This window comes from Hetaerina americana, unplaced genomic scaffold, assembly GCF_022747635.1.
Source record: "Hetaerina americana unplaced genomic scaffold, ioHetAmer1.1.p SCAF_4, whole genome shotgun sequence".
NCBI lineage: Eukaryota > Metazoa > Arthropoda > Insecta > Odonata > Calopterygidae > Hetaerina > Hetaerina americana.
Window position 1 is genome coordinate 34,894,544 of NW_027286985.1, and position 19,555 is coordinate 34,914,098.

Genomic DNA, 19,555 nt, shown 5'->3' on the forward strand with positions numbered 1-19,555 from the left:
CGGGTGCGAGATGGGGATCGGAGGGGCGTTTGTCTCCTTAATCCTTCGCCTCCGCATTCCTCTGAGAATCACGCGGCCGTTGAGCGGCGAATGCGCGGGTGGAGGTGGGACCGGGGGAGATGAGGGCGCGAAGGGCAACGAGATCAACAAAGGCGCGGACGGGTCACTCATTCATTTGCCACGCGGCGACGACCCCTCGGGTAATTTATGGAACGGCTACTCTCACGACGAAGCTTATTAACGAGGCGCGGCCGCACTCGCCCCTCGAATCGATAACGGGACCACACAAGGGCTCACGATCATGGCTCGGGAGAGTTCCTCTTTGGAGAGCATCCACCGAAAAAAAACATTATCCAGGCCCCGGCGAATCCTTTGTCAATGGACTCTTCTAAACGGGGGCGCTGAGAAAAAAATTACAAATTCCTGAGCCCATAATCATTTGAAGCGTTGAAAGGTCATTGCTCCACAAAGGAAATAAAATCTACGAAGGATTGACCCACACCATTTGAGTATCATCTATCCAGCATATTGCATGAACGTTTGCAGCACACGTTTTCCAAAAACAGATTATGAAACTACAAGAGTCCGCTCCAAAAACAGACGAAAACCCGACGATTGATTCCATGCCTTCGAAATAAGTTGGAAGTATTTCTATCAAAAACACTATTTCCCGAAGTAACCAAAGTAAAAAGACACAATAATACCATTATTTTTCCCGAGCAAGTGGATGGTGGAGACAGGAAGCTGTCAGACCCAGCAATGTAGGCCCATATGAAAACCACATACGAAACAGAAAAGCTGTTGGTCAACATTCCCATCTATCCGTTCTAAGAACGTAAGAAAATAACTACGACGAGAAGAAGACAGTGAATTAAGACAAAGAATGGGATGACCGAAGACAGAAACAAAAGCAGTTAGATTGATGACCATAGCTCTCGGAGTTATACGACGAGCTACGACTAATTGATAATCCCCTACTATTCCCAAATATCAGGCAAGATCACAGTGCTATAAATACATGTCATTTCAAATCACAGGTATTCAATTTTACTACTTGAACGCACATATATGATACAAAGAAAGTATTTTTCCCAGTTCTTACGACAACTGACATGAAAATGTCGCCATCACCATCGCCGACGACAAAAAAATGGGTGGATTTGTAGAGGACGCAGATAGATGTAGGTAAGCGGATGTGTAATGAATCCGACGAGTGAATAACAAGCTTGGGGATTTGCTCAAAATCGACTTGAAATCACAAGATAAAGAAAAGCCAACATTCACCCTCGGTAACGATAGCAGCGATAAGAGTGGTTGGAACAGGAATGCGTTCTATTTCTGCCTAAGTAAGGCATACTTAGCCTTGAACCATACAGGTATTTTTTGAACTACTGAACGAAAGACTTGACCCGGAACCCAACGACCAAGTGAGGTAAGAAAACACCAAGCCCAGCAATACAAAGAGCGCGGAAGTAAGAAAACAAGTAAGAATTAACGGAATGAATAACCTATTATGCACAGAATTGAGGACTTATAAGAGGAGGCATCGAGGAGGGGAGGGAATCTTTCAGCAGACAAGTGAAAGTGAGAAGGCGAGTTTGACGATCGCCAACAGGTGGAGCCAGGGCCGGTGGAGGACTTCCGCTCGGAGGTGGGAGATGATCGAAAGGGAATGGTTGAGGCGAGGATGATGACGCCATGGAGCCCTTTTTCCCACGAGGCAGAAGAAAGCCCCCATCGAAGGTTTGTGAAGCTTGGACGATGAATGCCTAGAAGAAGGTAAAAGACACCAATACAGTAGTGAACACAGGCAAAGAGAACAAGGCTTCATTGGTCTTCGACGGAGCTTCCGATTGCCTTAAGTCGAGAGGATGGACCCAACATTCGGCAGAATGCACGCCAGGGTCGCTCGGCCAATTAAAATTCAATGAATTCTGAGTGCCAGCTCGAACACAAATTTAATTTCACCTATGAGAATTCATGCGAAAGACGGACAGTTATTATAAGAGTCATTATTACTATTAGATGTAGTATATTGATTTGGGTAGGTTTTATACGAGTACGACACTACGCTACTGCATTACACTACGACACTACACCACTACGCTCCTTTACCGAGACAGAAATGACATAAAATATCCTAAAACTCCATACTTCACATTACATTAACTCATTCATTAGCTCTGCATACTTCTCAACTCCCGTCATTTCTTCCATTTGCCTCTTCATTTTTCTCCCTCTGCCACGCGTTCTCAGAATTCTACCCTCTATTACTGTCTTCAGCATCCCACTGGCTCTCAGTATCTCCTGCATTTATTTGTCCTGCCCTATTCTAATGTCTCGAAACAGCCGTCTCTCTCCCTCTCTCATTCCCAGAAATTCATCGTTTGTTTTCTTTACGTCCATTGTTTCCTTCATTTTTCTCCACGCCCTTATCTCATAAGTCTCCAAATCTAAGCTAATTCTTTGGTCTCAACGACCAAGTTTTCACACCACGCAACCCGTATTTTCGGGAACAAACGGTGATTGCGGATGGAATATTTTGGGCAAAATAGCTATTTCACAAGAAAGTGTGCTTTGATTTCATTTCCAAGTTTTGTCCAACGTTTAGGTTTGCGAAATATACGAGCCTGGAGGGCGGAAACGGAGAAAATAAGGGCTCGGCTACATTAATTCAATTCACGCAGGCATTTCCAGGACAAGAGATAGAGAGAAAAATTCTGTGAAGATCCAAGTGAGCAGTCGAGTTACTGCCTCCATTTCTATATTCTTGGTATAACCAACAAGATTCTTGAATTACCTAGTTCCGCCGAATTTTGCTACAATAACAGTTTTCAGATTAACTGCCCTTTCGTTAATTTATTCAGGTGTTCGGGCTTGCATTGTAAGTTTGACAGGGAATATACTATATTCACGAAAGTATAAGTGCACTTTTTTTTACAAAAGTACACAGTTTCACCGCCAACTGATACGTATTTTCTCTCGACTAAAGCTGATTACGGATAGACACCTAGTAACAGGTTATCGAAATATCAAGACGCAGGATTCGACAAAAAATAATAGATTATATATGTCTTAAAAACGCCATCAACACAACAAGTGTAAAATACGAACACCAAATAGGAGATGAGATTTAACAAAATATGCAGTCAGGAAAATTTGCATCCACTTTGACGGGAAACGATCAACGAAGCCTGGAGGTGTTTGGCTTCGCAAGAAAGAAATAGCTGCTAGAACAATCACGTCTGAAAGCGCGGGTTTGAATTGGTAATTGACGCAATCATTTTTTTAGTTTTCTTTTCGAAGCTTTCCACCGAACATTAATTTCATTTAGTATTCTTAACTGAAGCTGAAATAGTGTTATTAATCCGTCAACTGCCAATTGGAACTTGACCAGAATTCGTCGATATTTATAATCAAACATCGTTGGAAATTTACATGAGGGACCAAAATCTCTAGCATGGAGCGCCTTCGAGTTAAATATAAGAGGAAAACTAGAGGATGGGATAGGAGTTCATTCAGGCGGGACATGTTGGAATTCCACCTGCTTGAACGTGGCCATTATACCCGAGTGGTAGCTGGACTAAGTCACATTAACTGGTAAATGGCAGAAGAGAGAGAGGACTTAGCTCGGTTACGAATCATGACCGCATTTGTTGTCCTACAGTCGATGCATCACCAAACCGTGTGCTTAGAGGAATGGGGCCCCTGAAAAAAACCCCCACTTCCCCTCTCTCTTAAAGTTGGCAGAGCGCCCGGGGGCCGGTAGGATATCAAGTCTTTATCTGTGGGGAAGGGAAAAGGGCATTCGAAAATTTTCGCGCACGTGGGGGGGAAACAATTTACGGCCACGCAACCAGACTACGGTTTGGATGAGAAGGCGGGCTGGGGGACAGGCGAACGGGGGAGGGGAGGAAGGAGGCTGACATTAGGGACGGAAGCGACAACCCCCGCGCGCATGGTGTGGCAGGAAGGACCGAGAGATGACGACTGTGGAGGGCCCAAGGAAGGATTGGGAACACGCCCCCCACCCCGCCCCATACTCCCCTTCCCCGAAAATAATAATATCTCTTTTCGGCCGCCACGGCGATTGAAACCGAAAGGGAAAGGGGAGCCGAGGTGGCCGGTATTCCGAGGCGGGAGGGATGGCGCCCCGCGCGCGGGTGTTTGGGGCGCTCGCCAGAGACCACCGTTTCACCCCGCCACTACTTTCCGCGACCCGATTCGGGAGATGGCGTGGGTCGGATGTTGGGGGGGGGGGGGGGGAGAGGAAAACGGGCGCGCGGGGGAGAAGTGCGCTCGATATGCTAATTGCTAGCTGGGAAGCGGAAAACCGTGCCGATTATTTCAGCTGTGACGCCGGACTTCTGCTATTGGGTGGACCAAATGGAATTGGAAGGAACGGCATTGACGAACGTCCCGAAGTCGTTGAGCGTGTTATGACGAATGTCAAAAATATACGACAATTTCAGAACAACATATATTCTAACATCAAGGCTTCAAAACTCATTTTTGTCATTAATTAATTTGGCACACGGTATGACATGTACCGGTGCCGAGTGTTCTACCCATGTACCAGTACATGGGTAGAACACTCGGCTAATGACTGAGGAGCCCTGGTTCGATTCCTGTTGATACCCTTGGCACATCCTATTTGTTTGATTTTTTAAGTAAAAGAACTTGCAGGGAAACTACAGGCAGCATAGGAATAATACCTGATCCCCTTAACTCATATTAAAGGTGAGCTTAACAGCCATCTATTGAAACAACCTCTGGGTTAATTACTTTGGTACTGGTTAATCATTGATAAAAGTCAACATCAACTGCAGGATTACGGTTGAAATGATAAAATATTTTGCATTAGAAGCCTTTGAACTATAATATTTCAATGAACTCCTACCAACTAAATATAATTTAATATGTTAAGTAATAACATAAATGTGATAAACAAATACTCAAACTGACGACCTACTATGATTATGACTTTCGAGGGTCTATTACACTATAGCATAGTCTAATTTTGTCAATTTTTCAACAAGTTAATAAGAAGAGTAACAAATGTGTGTCATGAAAATGTGGCGATACCTTCATTTCAAATAGTGGCAAAATATAATTTAATAAGAGGATCCTCCCTTACAAAACATTCTAAACAATGTCGTTTTGAGATATACTGAGGCTCCCAGTAAAAATCAGTATGTATGTACTGGGAAAATCTGCTAGATTGACTATTTCACTTTGCCCTGATTAATAATTTTTTTGACTGAGACTAGAATAAATCTTGAAATGGAACTAAGCTGAAAAGGAAAAGGTTTTCTTTTCTAGAAAAGCCATGATTTTTTCTTTCTCTTTGGAACAATATTTTTTTTCATCTTCTGATATTCATTGATTTTATGTTTGTGATGTAACTCTACACAGAATGTTTCAACTGAATCCAAAATCCTTAACTGACATGGAATGACCTTCTTGCTATTGTCTGGAGATTTGAAATTCCAGCACTTACCTCTTCACTGTTGTATTTGCTGGCATCTTCCCCATCACCTACGGACTCCTGCCTATCTGGATCAATCTCCTAAAAAAATTGCAATAAATATTTATATAAATAAATAAATATATATAAATTAATATATTATATATATATATATAATAAATCATTAACATAGTAATCCACCCGAAGGTCCATTTGGTAGGTGGTGGTCGAGTTCACCCAGTTCTAAGCCCTATACGGCTTGCAAAATTCACATATCAGGGTAGCAGGGCCAGTTCCTTTCCCTATGCTATCCTAAACACGGCAGACTACCTTCAAGAATGCAACAGACTACTCTCCGACACTTCATCCTATCAAAATATTCCCGCTGACCCTAACCCCGCATTCCAAAAAGAAATTATCGCTTTCCTCCGAGACAACGGCCCTAAGGAGAATCTTTCCCCCAGTGACATCTCCCTCCTTTCCCCTTCCCAACCTCACACCCCTCACTTCTACATCCTTCCTAAGATCCACAAACCCAACAACCCAGGCCGCCCTATAGTCTCCTCTCGTAGCTCTCCTACCGAAAGAATTTCCGCCTTTGTGGACTACTATCTCCAACCTTTAGTTCACTCTCTACCCTCGTTTATAAAAGACACCTACCACTTCCTCAGATTGCTTCACTCAACTTCCCTCACTCCTGATACCCATATTACTATGGCTACTATCGATGTCACCTCCCTATACACTTCCATTCCTCACCAAGAAGGCCTTTCTTCCCTACGTTACTTCCTCTCCAAACGCCCTACCCCTCAAATCCCCAGTACCGATTTTCTCATTGACCTTTCCGATTTCATTCTCACCCGCAACTCCTTTTCTTTTAACAATAACCATTACCTCCAGATAAAGGGCTGTGCCATGGGTAGCAGATTCAGCCCTTCATATGCAAACCTCCACCTTGGTGTCCTAGAAGAGAATTTCCTTTCAAACTATCCTCTGCAACCCCTCCTGTGGCTCCGATACATTGACGACATCTTTCTACTATGGCCACACAGCATAGATTCCCTCAATTCCTTCATCTCCCAACTCAACGATTCCTCATCCCTGTCTTTCACCTCGACCATTTCATCCTCTCAGATTACCTTCCTCGATGTTAATATTACCCTCAGCAATAACAAATTCCTTACCTCTGTTCACACCAAACCCACTAATAAGCAGCAATACCTTCATTACAGCAGTTGTCACCCCTCCCATACCAAGCGCTCCCTCCCTTACTCCCTCTCTATCCGCGGTCACCGCATTTGCAACCATCCCGAATCCCTTAAGAAATACCTCAACAACCTTCACCACTCCCTCCTCCAACGAGGATACCCTGATTCCCTCCTCCATAAAAAAATACTTAAACATTCCTACACCCCCAAGCCTGCCTCAACCACAGACTCCCAGCCTCTCTCAATCTGTACTATCTACTTCCCAGGCATTCAGTCTCTCAAATTCATCCTCAAAGACCTATTCCCCATCCTCAAAAATCACAACACTTCCTCCAACCTTCTTCCCAAATGCCCCTCTGTCACTTTCAAACGTCCCGCCAACCTAGCAAATATCCTCAAATCCACCAGGCCGCTCTCAAAATCCCCTCACACCCCCAGAGCCATACCCACTCCATGTCATCGAGCAAGATGCAAAACCTGCCCTATTTTCACCACTCCACCCCACTCCATCCCACCATTTAACTCTCTCCCGCCCTTCCCCTATTCCTCTTGCACTTCCAAGAATGTAGTTTATCTTCTTACCTGTAAACTCTGCCCGTCATTTTACATAGGCCAATGTTCCACACCACTTAACATTAGGATTAATAACCACCGCGCCTCGTGCAATCCCTCCTCCCCCGTCCGCGGGTCTCCCCATCCCTAAACATGCTTCCCATCATAATACCCCTTTCAACCTGTGCTACAATGTTTCCGTCCTGGCCTCCCTTCCCACATCCGATAACCCTATACAATTAAAAACACTTGAAATGGCATTCATTTACATCTGTATGGCCTATCAGCATCCGGGCCTCAATGTCGTTCACTGATGGAAGTGGCCTAAAATTGTTACTTTGTGGAAGCCCACCCTCACCCCTCCTTCGCCTCCCGTTCTCCCCTTCTCCTGGCCCCCTTCCCTTTCTCTCGCACCCCTCACCTCAACAACTCCAGCAGTCATTACTTCTATATCTTCAGAGGAAGACGGATTGTTTCCGTCGAAATATCAAGAAATAACGTGTGAGTGTTCTTCTCTTTTTTTGTGTTTCTATATTGTGTGTTACTGTGTATTGTACTATTCGGCACTTCCGTGTTACGTCTACGAAAGCATATATATATATATATATATATATATATATATATATATATATATATAAAACAAGCACTCATTTATAGACTTCTTTAGGGGAAGGAACTAATTAATTGGCTACTCTAGGATATATTTATCCTGCAAAACTTCTTTACATACATGCGGCATAATACTTCATTTACCATATTAATAGCCTCCTCTCCCACCCCCCCATACTTTGTCAGACTCCATCTCTCTTTGCGTGCAAAATACTAACATGAGGGATTTTAGCTGGTCATTGAGAAAAGAAACTGCAGGTTTGACATGCTTGTATTCCTGTAACAGGTATTTAACATTGTATGATTTATCAGCCCCTCCTTACAAAGAAAAATTAATTAGGAAAAATCCCCAGAATATGAAAAAATATCCTTCAAATTATTGTCAACTATTTTAATAAAGTACTTATAACATTTAGGCCCAACTACCATGTCCTAGAGTATAAGCTTTAAAATATTAAAGACCTTGATTGGAGCCCCTTCCATCCTTAACTCAGATTCTCAGAGTCCAAAAGCTCCTCCATGCCTCTAGCAAAGAGGTCAAATGTTTTAATGGACCTTACCAATCTAGCATCAAACTGGCATACACAATAGAATGTGGTTTGGGAGGGATGTCGGCAAAACAGACAAAGTTGTTCAAGAGAAGTGGACAATTGGGTAAAGTAAGCTAATGCTATCCTGACAAAATTGGACAAACACAATTGAATTTTTTATTGATGGCCTGAAAATGAACCCCCTTGCCTATGATACACTATGCCTTCAAATCATATGCTATCATCCAAGCCTGATTTCCCCTACTTTGATCTCCAGTTCTGTAACATCCCTCACAATGACAACTATGGGCTATAAAATGATTATATTACAATTAGATGAGCTACTTTTACTGAATCTATACATGCCATATTCTATTAAAATATGTTCAGGACCAAGGTGCATTAAGATGGCAGTGAAGGAAGACATTTGGAATTGAATTTGACCAATCTGATAACAAGGAGAAACAATTTTTATACTACCTTTATATTAATTTAACTAAACACTAATTCAAAAATAGATGGTAAATACAGCAAGACATTAGATTTGTCCATCCACTACGGTAAAATTACAGCAAAGGAATTATTAATTAACATGCAAAATGAGCACTTACATCCATGTCCACATGCACAACACCTGTGGACCTCCTCTTTGGCCTTCTCCTCCTCTGAATGACTGCTTGCGTAGCCTGTGCATTCCGACTGTCATTTTCTTTATCTTGGTCTGAATGGGCAAGGAAAATCTTTCATTACATAAGGCTGCAGCTGCTTTCTATTAAAATTTATATTGTAACAACTTTGCTTTAAAATACGAGGGTCATCCGGAAAGTAGTACCCGTTCGTGCCGCATGAAGTGCTGACGACGCGAGTAGCCGCTGGACGAGGTCAGATAGCTTCAGTGGCTTGTCTGCCTTCTCTGAGCCAAGTTGTGTGACGCTAGCATTGCCTGTGTTGTTTCTGTGATTGTTTACAATGTTTAAAAAAATTGAGAACGCCGCCAGTTGTGAAGTGAGGGCAGTGATTAAATTCCTCAATGCAAGAAACGTTCGCCCATGTGATATTCATCGCCAATTAAAGGAGGTGTATGGAGACAATGTAATGGACGAGTCGTCTGTTCGGCGGTGGTGTCGCAACTTCAACATGGGGAGGGGGAACACACACGACGATGAGCGTTCGGGGAGACCGTCTGCCATTACAGACCAACTGGTGAGCTCAGTTGACGAATTCGTGAGGAACGATCGGCGCGTCACAATTGATGACATCTGTGAGCATTTTCCCAATGTTTCTCGAACAATTTTTCATGAAATTGTTAAACACCATCTGCATTATGCAAAAATTTGTGCAAGATGGGTCCCTCGCGTATCTCAATGAGCTGGCGGCGAAGGACTATGCAGCAGGAATACAGAAACTTGTCACACGTTATGACAAATGCCTTAATTTGCTTGGAGATTATGTTGAGAAGTAGTTTAAAGTATCCTCTTTCAAAAAAAATTTTTTATGTTTGTTAATATTTACTTTTGTCTTTTTATTTCACGAACGGGTACTACTTTCCGGATGACCCTCGTATGTTACTTCATAATCAAGACGATTTCAAGGGTTTGTTTTCTTATTTTTTCACTTAAACATAAAACTTAAATGACATGAGAAGAACATAATAGCAAGGATTAATTGTACAAGTCAAAGGTTTAATACAGAACATGAGACACCAATATCCTCTAGAATATATACTGACATAATTCACACAATATATGGATATATTCATTTAGTAGCATAGCATTTGCCGGCTTTGGTGGTGGCTGGACAATGTCTTTGTCTGCCAACCCAAAGTTTGCGGGCCTGATTCCAGTCTGGGTGGATTTTCCTAAATTTAGGGTTTGAGTGTTTTTAATTGAGTCCATTGTTATATAAATCATTGTTAATAGTCTAATGTAAAAGTCCAAAAGGGTTGTTTTTGGATTAATATTAAATAAATAAGTGCATTCATGACCTAAATACAGTATGATCAGAATCAAAATAAAAAAATTCACACTAATTTTTATGAATGGCATGTGGTTCCATATTTATATGACACCGAATGGTACAATAAAATAGTGAGGACGCTGGCATGAGATTTTAATAAATATTACAAAAATTGAATATGAGTTCACATTAAAAAGTTAAAAATACATTTACAACAAATATTCTACAAACAAAACTTCTATATTACCTTAAAAGTGCTTTGAGCAAACAGGATGCACTTACATAATTATACTGACACTCAAAAAGTTATGCCCTTGGATATAACAGCAATGGAAATAAATGCGAACATGAAACACCCACCATACTAATAAATGGCCATCAATATGGAACATTTTTGTGACATTTGGTGCTAGTAAAAGAACAAGCTAACCTTTATCGTTGTCAGGAGGTTTTGATTGTCGGCGAAGGGCTATCGTAACGGTAGTGTCAGCCTCCACTGGGACTGATGCAGGACGGGTTGTAGATGATGGGGTAGTGGAACTTGGCGTGGAAGACGGAGTGGAAGCTGGCCTCCTGATGTACGACAAAGTTGAACTAGTAGTTGAAACTGCATCCCCACCACTTCGCGTCCGAGCATCTTCCAGGAGGAACTGTCAAGGTTACAGCAATATCATTAGCATGTTTCAGAAAAACATACATCATCACGGTTTTTGAACCTGCTGAAAAATAGCTAACATACTGTGTCATACTTTGTATGTATCGAATCTATTACATGCATGAATTGACAGAATAACATTTGTGTATATAAGGAACTATATTGACTTTTTGTTAACATATTCACTAAATCAATTCTAAAAAACCACCTTGTCCTTGAACATGGAATATGTACTTAAATATCAAAAGTTTCAGTGTGTTGGGGAGAGAAATACACTCCAAAAATAAGCTTGATATAATAAAAATCTAATGAAAGGTATATGAGACAATATGAGTTACACCGAGGAACTAATATCGAAACATATTTAAAAAAACTGTTTCTTGACTTATACTTGTAATACTAGCAGATTGCTTACAGAACCTTGAAATATAATTATTAAATATTAAACTTATTATTACACCAATTAAAATAGATGTTGAATGAAGAGTTGCAATCTATTTTTTTGTACAGATAGAATATTTTCTATACCAATGAGTCACTTCATCACATGTATATGGTCACTTAACAGCACTAAATCTTAGCAGTATTATCTGCAGCAATTTGGTTTGACGATACAGAGCTTTTTAAAAAACTAAAAGAAATATCTAACTACATACAGGCAAAGATTAACCGAGATTTTCTTTTAATTTTGATGCAGATCACAGGGAAGAATGATTTCTTATAATGCTGTTTACCACCTTATAGTCAACCATATTATGCCTTATCATCAATTACTGTGGTAATAGTTATTAGCTAATAAATATTAATATTAGCTAATAATATTAAATATTAGCTATTTCCAAGTTTCACATAAAAATCCTTTACTATCTGTAAGAGGCCAGAAATAGCTACACATCTCTTGGAGTGTGTCAAAATTATGTGGCTAAGAAGCCATTGATTTAAAGATGGAAGAAAGCAGCAATGAGTGCAACTTCTGAAAAGCAATCTATGTATTAACTATAGACTTCCTTGTAGAAGAACTGATTAATCAATATATAAATGATATATAAATGCTTAAAATTCTGAAGATGGAGGAAATGACTCTTCAGATGTGTTTGGCCATATCAGAAAACCCAGACAAAAAATATCTCATACCCATTGAATTCAACCACAATTACAAAATGGCTACTACATTTGTCATGCGGGGCAGAAAACAACCTCATCAATAAACTAAAATTGCAACTACAGTCTTGTCATCAAAATATCTGCTTTTAGTCTTTGAAAACTCATCTTGTAAGCAAAATTGATCACAACAAATTAATAAAATTGCAAGCAATCACTAAAATTAGTGAAATTTTTCATTGATTAAATTATGAACAGTAAGTTTCTTGGCCACCCATAAGCAATGAAATGGAGATGTAATTGACTTTTCAACATGGAATTAATTCAATATTTGAATTACATGAATAGATGAAAGTGCAAGTCCCTGAATAATCATAGAGTAAGAGAGAGATTTTTGATGAAATCAGTGGTGTTTTCCTTGATGATTGCTACAAATTGATATAAAGTTTGATAAAAACTGATTTGAAAATTGGTAATGGTTTGGTAATAACTACAAAACCAATTCTGTTTGAAATATATTTTCCCTTTGTAACCAAAGAAAACCATATTTTACTATTAGAAATAAGATCTTTACGCAGTGGTTTGTGAGATGATGAGTTGGAAAAAAGGTGGCTACAAGCAGATGAAACAAGTGCATTAACTGCGAATAAAATAAGTTTAAATTGTCTGAGTAACGCAATCATTTATCATGGACCTTAAGATTCTTTGCCGAACTGATAACATCTGAAGACTTACCATCGTGCATTGCCAAGATTACACTTCTGTGATGCATGCTATGTTTCTGTAATGAGTGATTTCAAATTAAAGCTTAAAACTCTAGTCCTCTTGTCTACTCTCCTTGGTTAGGTCTTCAAGATCAAGCAACGAGAGATGTATTGGAATAAGATCTTTTATTAAAACTTCTCTGAGATACATATAAGGTGGGTATGCATCACTGGAGCAGCACCATATGAAAAATTCATTTACTACTGAAGCAGTTACATTAAAAACAAAGAACAATGTAATTGTTCTGTGACAAATACATTATCAGCTGATATCATTGTTTACTCCAAGTGAAACTTCATTCCAATTTGAAGAATTTTTCATTTAAAATGAGCCAAATGTAGTGTCCTTTCCTTCAAAAGAAGCTTTTCAAATGCTGTTTCTTCCCATCCATAGAGAAAAACGAAGTAACATGGTTTCATCATCCCTTAACTGGTTTTGTAAATATTTCAATTACAACTATTTAAGGTAAGGGAAATAATTGACACATATACTAATGAACATGTCTAACATTTACATAATTTTTTGGTGGTAGTAAATAGGCATACTTGTCAAAATTAAGCCTAAAGTAACTATGCCACCTTTTTGCGAAGTCAGTATCTCATTAAAAAATCTACACACCATGATACCTATCCATTTTTTATTACATGTTTTATCTAAAGCTGGTGCCAGAGTTTTCAAGAGCTTAAGGATAACTAGAAATGCATGAATTTTGCTTTGCTTAAATTTATCTTGCTTACTAGTTTCATTTGACTCTTTCATGCAAATTTATGTTTCATCCAACACATTTTTAACAACATCAAGGTTATATTTATTAATGTCAATACCCTAAAATATTGGACTGGGAAACTTAAAAATCAGTAGTGACAGTATCAAATCTGTTGCCCACTTGAGATGAAGATATCAAATTAAACGAGTGGTACATAATGACAACTAGAGTATACAACATTAAATACTTCAATTAAGTACATAATTCATTCCTTTATCACCCTGGCACTATTACCACCCTTTTCTAGTGGTGCTGGTATGATGAGTTTATATTGCTACACAGCTACCTAAATGATATACATGTATATGATTTACATAGTCCTGAACTCTGCTGTCATCACTTGAGATAGGAGCCTAGTCTCTGCAATCGGGATGCCACACTAGGAACTCCAATTCGATACCATTTGCAGGAAAGCAAAGCAATTGGTGGCTAATCGAACTAGTGACTAACAGATTGCAAGTCAGACATTAGACATATATGAGATACAGAAATAACCACCTTGTTCATAACTTGAATAAAACTAAACTATAAAAATTCTATAATCTATAATTTTCTAACTTAACATATTATGAATAAAACTGTGTATAAAATTGGAGAATATGGAAATAATAAGCAGGGTTAAAATGCCACGTACCATTACCAATTATCATCACCATTAATAGATTAAAAATATTAATAAATAGCAAGCAAAAAACTTCTACTGTTCAACCCTTGTCATGCAACAAATGAAACACTGGAAAGCATTCACAAAATACAATGAAAATCTTTTGCAGTAGTTCCTTAAAAAATTCACTAGGAACTTTTAATTGATGAACCAACACCCAATAGATGGATGTGAGTTTTCATCTTTCCAATGAGTGCTGATAGATTATCATGCAAACAATTTTACACATCTCAACCAATGGCATCAAAAGATTAAAATACATTAAAACAACAGTTTCAGATTAGTTAATGTATACCAAAATACTGAGATTACTTGCTGCTAATGAACATATGTATCTATCTTATTCAACATGCCTTAATTACACAAATACTTCCATACAACAGTGCTAGGGTTCATTACAATTCACAATAATAAAAAAATGACCATTAACATCAAACACATAAAATCAACATTGGATTGGTTGAAACAATATAAAATCCAAGACTACAAAAGAAAAAAAGAAAATAGAGGAAAACAAACAGTTTCTCGAACTGTCTAACAAGGGAAACAACTATGATAATGAGATCCCATTCAAACTTCATATGTCGACCGAAAAAAAACAACTAATAATATGGCAATGACTGGAAGATTATCCATCAAGTTCCCATTCTTGAAATAAAAAAGGGGTAACAAAGGAACAAATATGTACAGAAACCAACATCATACTAACCAGACTCTAAATATATCTAATATTTCTATTACAAATTTGCCTTCAAAGTCAGTCGCAGAGCAGATAGGTAAAGATGTATATCACATCTTTTTTGATGGCATATAGAGGTGATCAAAAGGTGATACATTTTGTTTCTTTTAGTGCTAAAAAGTTTAGCCAGGATCCATCATTATCACAGAGGGCACAATCAAACAAAACAAAAGCTTGGAGATTAACATGGGAATTTTCATATCATGACAAAATTGTAATGCTCAAGCAAACATTTCATGATAATGTTAATACCTTTGCAGTATGCAGCCATCACATTCGTAACTGTCTCTCATGAATAACTCATTCCCAGTTCATCATAAAATTTGCAATGCAAATCTCAATCATGCAATTAAAGTAGATCATAAATGGGCCATGCCTAATTAGGTTTTCTAGAGCATGAATTTTACAATACATACTAATATTCAGAATGATTAACATGGTACTGTGAAGGTTCACATTACTTCCTTGATGCAGTTGACTACACACACAAAAATTATCAAACAAAAAAAAAACAAGGCATAAAAAATTACAAAATGAGCTCAAGAGAGTGAAAGAGTGAAGGAAAGTTATATGCAAAAGGACAAGAACACAATGCAAGGGATGATAAGAACAACAGAAACAACAAGAACAAAATGTGTTGATTCAAAGACACGAACGCTGGGCTCCCCAGCATGTAGGATTTTGAGATGCAATGCGTTGGAACTGCTGCCGTTTACCTTGTTCCTGTCTCCATTGTCAACACGCAGCCTCCAAGATGGCCTCCTCTCTGCCTGAGGACCCCCAGCTATTCCTGTGTCTCCCTCCTGCATGGACGATGGGCAAGAGGAATTGGACGAAAAGGGAAGCTCAGTGGTGATGGTGGCACTGACGGCCACAGAGTTGGTGGGAGAGTGAGGAGGGGAGGGGATGACCGCCTGTACATGGTGCTGTTACAGGGTTGGTGCGCACGCATGACAATGATTGGTATAGGGAGTCGGAGGAGCAGAAACGAGCAAAGCGAGAGGACAGTGCAGGTGAAAACAACAGAAAAGATTTTTTAAAAGTTCAACAAGAATTGCAAACCAGAACACAGTGCAAGTTACCAGAGCAATTAAGGCCACAGGAAAATGGCCACACACACACATATATAAATATATATTTGGAGAAGATTTGGAAAAATGCAAAGAAGAAATGGTACAAAGAAAAATTATATTGTTGCATTTATAGATATGAAATCAGCAAAAAAAAGTTTCCAGTGTATAGGGTAAGGGATGGGAGAAGGTAAGAGGTCAAAAGAAAGAAGAAACATCTCACTGCCATGAATTCTTAAGACTGGATACTATATATTCTTACCATGCTTAATGTTAAACATAAATGAATTTAAAGCATGAGAAATATTTTTATTATGAAATGTTTACTTGGATTGTGCTTAGGTGTATTAGAATGTACATTTATTTCTCAGCATAACTGATGGTTTGACTATGTGTCATCTAATTAAAAATGCTCAATTTTCAAATTTTTCCAAAGTAAAATTAACATCAAAAAACAACTATTACATGACAGCTATATAATTCATAGTCATAAGTTCTGCATCATTTCTTTAATAATCTTAAAAAAATTTAAGTATATTTTTTCATCAGGAATGTACTAATATAAAAATATGATTCTGCTGAATAACATTTCGTTCACTTGTTTAGAGAGAAATTCAATTAAGAATGAAGTGGATGTTGTAAGGAAGCATTTAAAACCTGTTTCTAAATGGGCGAATACTTATCAGAATGCTAATTATAGAATCCTATGTTTACAGCTGTTATTCCAATACTGGGTCAATTTTTTTGGCTAAAAATGTATCCAAAAGCTCTTCCCAAATTAAATTCATTATAATTTTAGATAGCTGGAGATAAATGAATTAAATATTTAATATGCTTTAATATATTTTAATGCACATCAGTTGGTTTCTCTACACAGTAACATTTCCGGGCAATCAAAAGGTCAAATATTTGATTATTTCTGGGTATTTATGCTTGAAATACTTATTGAGAACACAATGAGATATCTAATGCCCTTTTTTACAACAAAACATGGGGGCCTGTAGAATTATTATATTTAATACACCCTGCCAAGAATTTTTTCAAGCTATACTGATTGATCCAGATTAACTATTATATTTCTTTAAGTAATAATATCTCATTTACACGTCTGATCAATGCTTCAATAGCTCCTTCAATAAGGGTAAGTCAACATAAATTATTCAAACTACAAAATTTTTGGATGTTATGACAAAAACAAAATTTGCACTTTTCCACAGATTTATTTGTAACGTACAACTTTTTCAGTTCATCGAACCATCTTCATGTATAAGAAGGTCTTGTACCTGAAGATAGTTCAATGAAATGAAACGTGTTGCACGTTACAAATAAATCTGTTTAAAAGTGCAAATTTTGTTTTTTAAATAATGACTAACTTCCACTACATCTTGCCTGAATCTGTTTAAAATTTTGGATGCAACAATAGTAATGAAACTGGATATTAATTTTGACTGGTGAGAGTAGAGCCCACTTAATACTAATCCCTAGTAGCATGTGAAATTCACACATTCAGGTAGAGTGGGGTGGAGCTCCTTTCCCTGAGCAGCTTTCAAATTGTCAGGAAGATCTTCTCCTCAGATAATCACACAAATTGGGAGTAGCTGCAGGAGTAGAGAGCCATCACCCAACTTCTACCACAGAACCCTCAGGCCAGCCACTGAACACTCACCAGTGGGCCACTATGCCACCCAAAAATAAGTGAATAAATTATAAATGAAAAATAAATTCTCTAGGTGTGTGGCTACCTTACTGTGATTAGGTGACTTAGTTAAGCCATCAGTTGTTATGCTTTCTGTAACTTATGCCGTTTATATGCAATAAATTTGGCTTGAAATATTTAAGGTCTCAGGCTAACACATTTCTCAATGGTAATGACACAGATTTGTCTATAAATTTAACAGAAATTTAACCTTTAACAGTTGCTTAAAAGCAATATATAGAAGTCTATTAAACCACTAAATTTATGTGATTAAATAATTTTTTAACTCTGGATAATCATGGTTTATATCACGAGAATTTACCGCTGATTGTTATATGTTGGCATAAACTTATTATATAATTACAGCTTTGAAAAATTTGAACTGCAATATGTACTCAAATTCATCCTTTTAAATACATTTAAAGTATTAATTAGCAAGATAACTCCTTAAGTAGAATTTTTCCCCTTATTTTCCTTAATTTAAAAATACTTTAAATTGATTAAATACATTTTCTTGGATGAAAATCTTCCTTTGACTTTCACAAACGGTATTTATGTCATGTATTACAAAAAAACACAAAAATAGTGCAAATGAAACTATTAAAAAATGTGTTTTAACTCAAATATTTAATATAAAACTATTCATATTAAATGATTTATTTTTCTTTATACCACTTCTGGCAGTGTTGAGAGGAAAGGATTTATAAAACCAACCACCAATGCTAATGACTTCAAAAACATCATGGTAGTTAAGGGCAATATGATTATCCAAACACCTTAATATTATTAGTTTAAATAAAAGCCAAAGACCACTTGCATGCGGATCAGTAATACCAATGAACTCTTCCAGTGTAATGACCTTAAGGAATTAACAGATTTATGCTGGCAAATTGTTGCAATTTGTATTTGGTAACTCATTTTGCTATGCATTCAAAATATAATTTTGCCAACAATATGCCTAATAAGTTTCATACAATGAAAGAGTTACAGAGAATGGCAACAACTTTAATACAAGCACTTTCCATCACATTATTAAGAGCTTCCACCAATTCATTATCCCTTTCAGTTTATAGGTATTTATTTCTGTATATATTTAAAAAAACAAAAATTAACATTAACACCTAAAATAAATGACTTAATTTATTTGAATCACGCTAGATGCTTGGTAAATCAATTAGTACATGACACAAATATTTAATACGATAAGCATTCAAACATGCCATCTTCAAAAAAAAACATTGCTGCAAATGAAATTCAATTCTTAGAGAACAAAAAACATGATTAGAATATTAAGCCTATAAAATACTGTGCCATACTTCATATAATGCATGGTATTTTCTCACTAAAATGATATGTTTAGGACCATTCTGTCACCAGTACTTAAATGAAAAAAATCTAAGATTCTTAACACGATATAAGTTTACTAATGTGATTTTATTTAAACTAAGGAACATTTGTGCAGCTTACATTGTTTCATCTTAAGGCAATGCCAGTGTTTTTTGCAGTCTAAATAACAAGTGTCAATAAAATCCCTCAATCGATTTTCATGAATCTATCAAAATGTGGTGCGTAACTCTTCCCTCAAAACTGAAGTCAAAAGGGAAAAATAAACTTATGATATCATTAGAAGCTACAGAAGGAATAGAAATTGGTGTCAAATAAAAATAAACTTACCATATATATGAAAAGAATCTGTAATTCAACCTTATGAGAAGTATTATATCTCCAAGAACATGGCCTAAATGTAAATACCTATTATGGAATGGAAGACATTTCA

At 37.6% G+C, this 19,555-nt stretch overlaps 1 protein-coding gene across 5 annotated transcripts in view; it reads right to left on the reverse strand.

Moving 5' to 3' along the window:
• Mbs (Myosin binding subunit) overlaps window positions 1-19,555 on the reverse strand; it is a 244,781-nt gene that overhangs the window by 104,662 nt on the left and 120,564 nt on the right. For 4 of the 5 annotated variants that reach the window (XR_011701689.1, XR_011701687.1, XR_011701686.1 and 1 more), the window contains 4 exons: window positions 15,729-15,815; window positions 10,753-10,972; window positions 8,978-9,087; window positions 5,501-5,569 (listed from right to left, as the gene is read on the reverse strand). Coding sequence is in view for 1 of the 5 variants with exons in the window: in XM_071589652.1 (XP_071445753.1) it covers window positions 5,501-5,569; window positions 8,978-9,087; window positions 10,753-10,972; window positions 15,729-15,815 (486 nt within the window). In the remaining 4 variants the exon portion in view is untranslated. The remainder of the gene's footprint in view (window positions 1-5,500; window positions 5,570-8,977; window positions 9,088-10,752; window positions 10,973-15,728; window positions 15,816-19,555) is intronic. The other variant, XR_011701688.1, reaches the window with a different exon arrangement.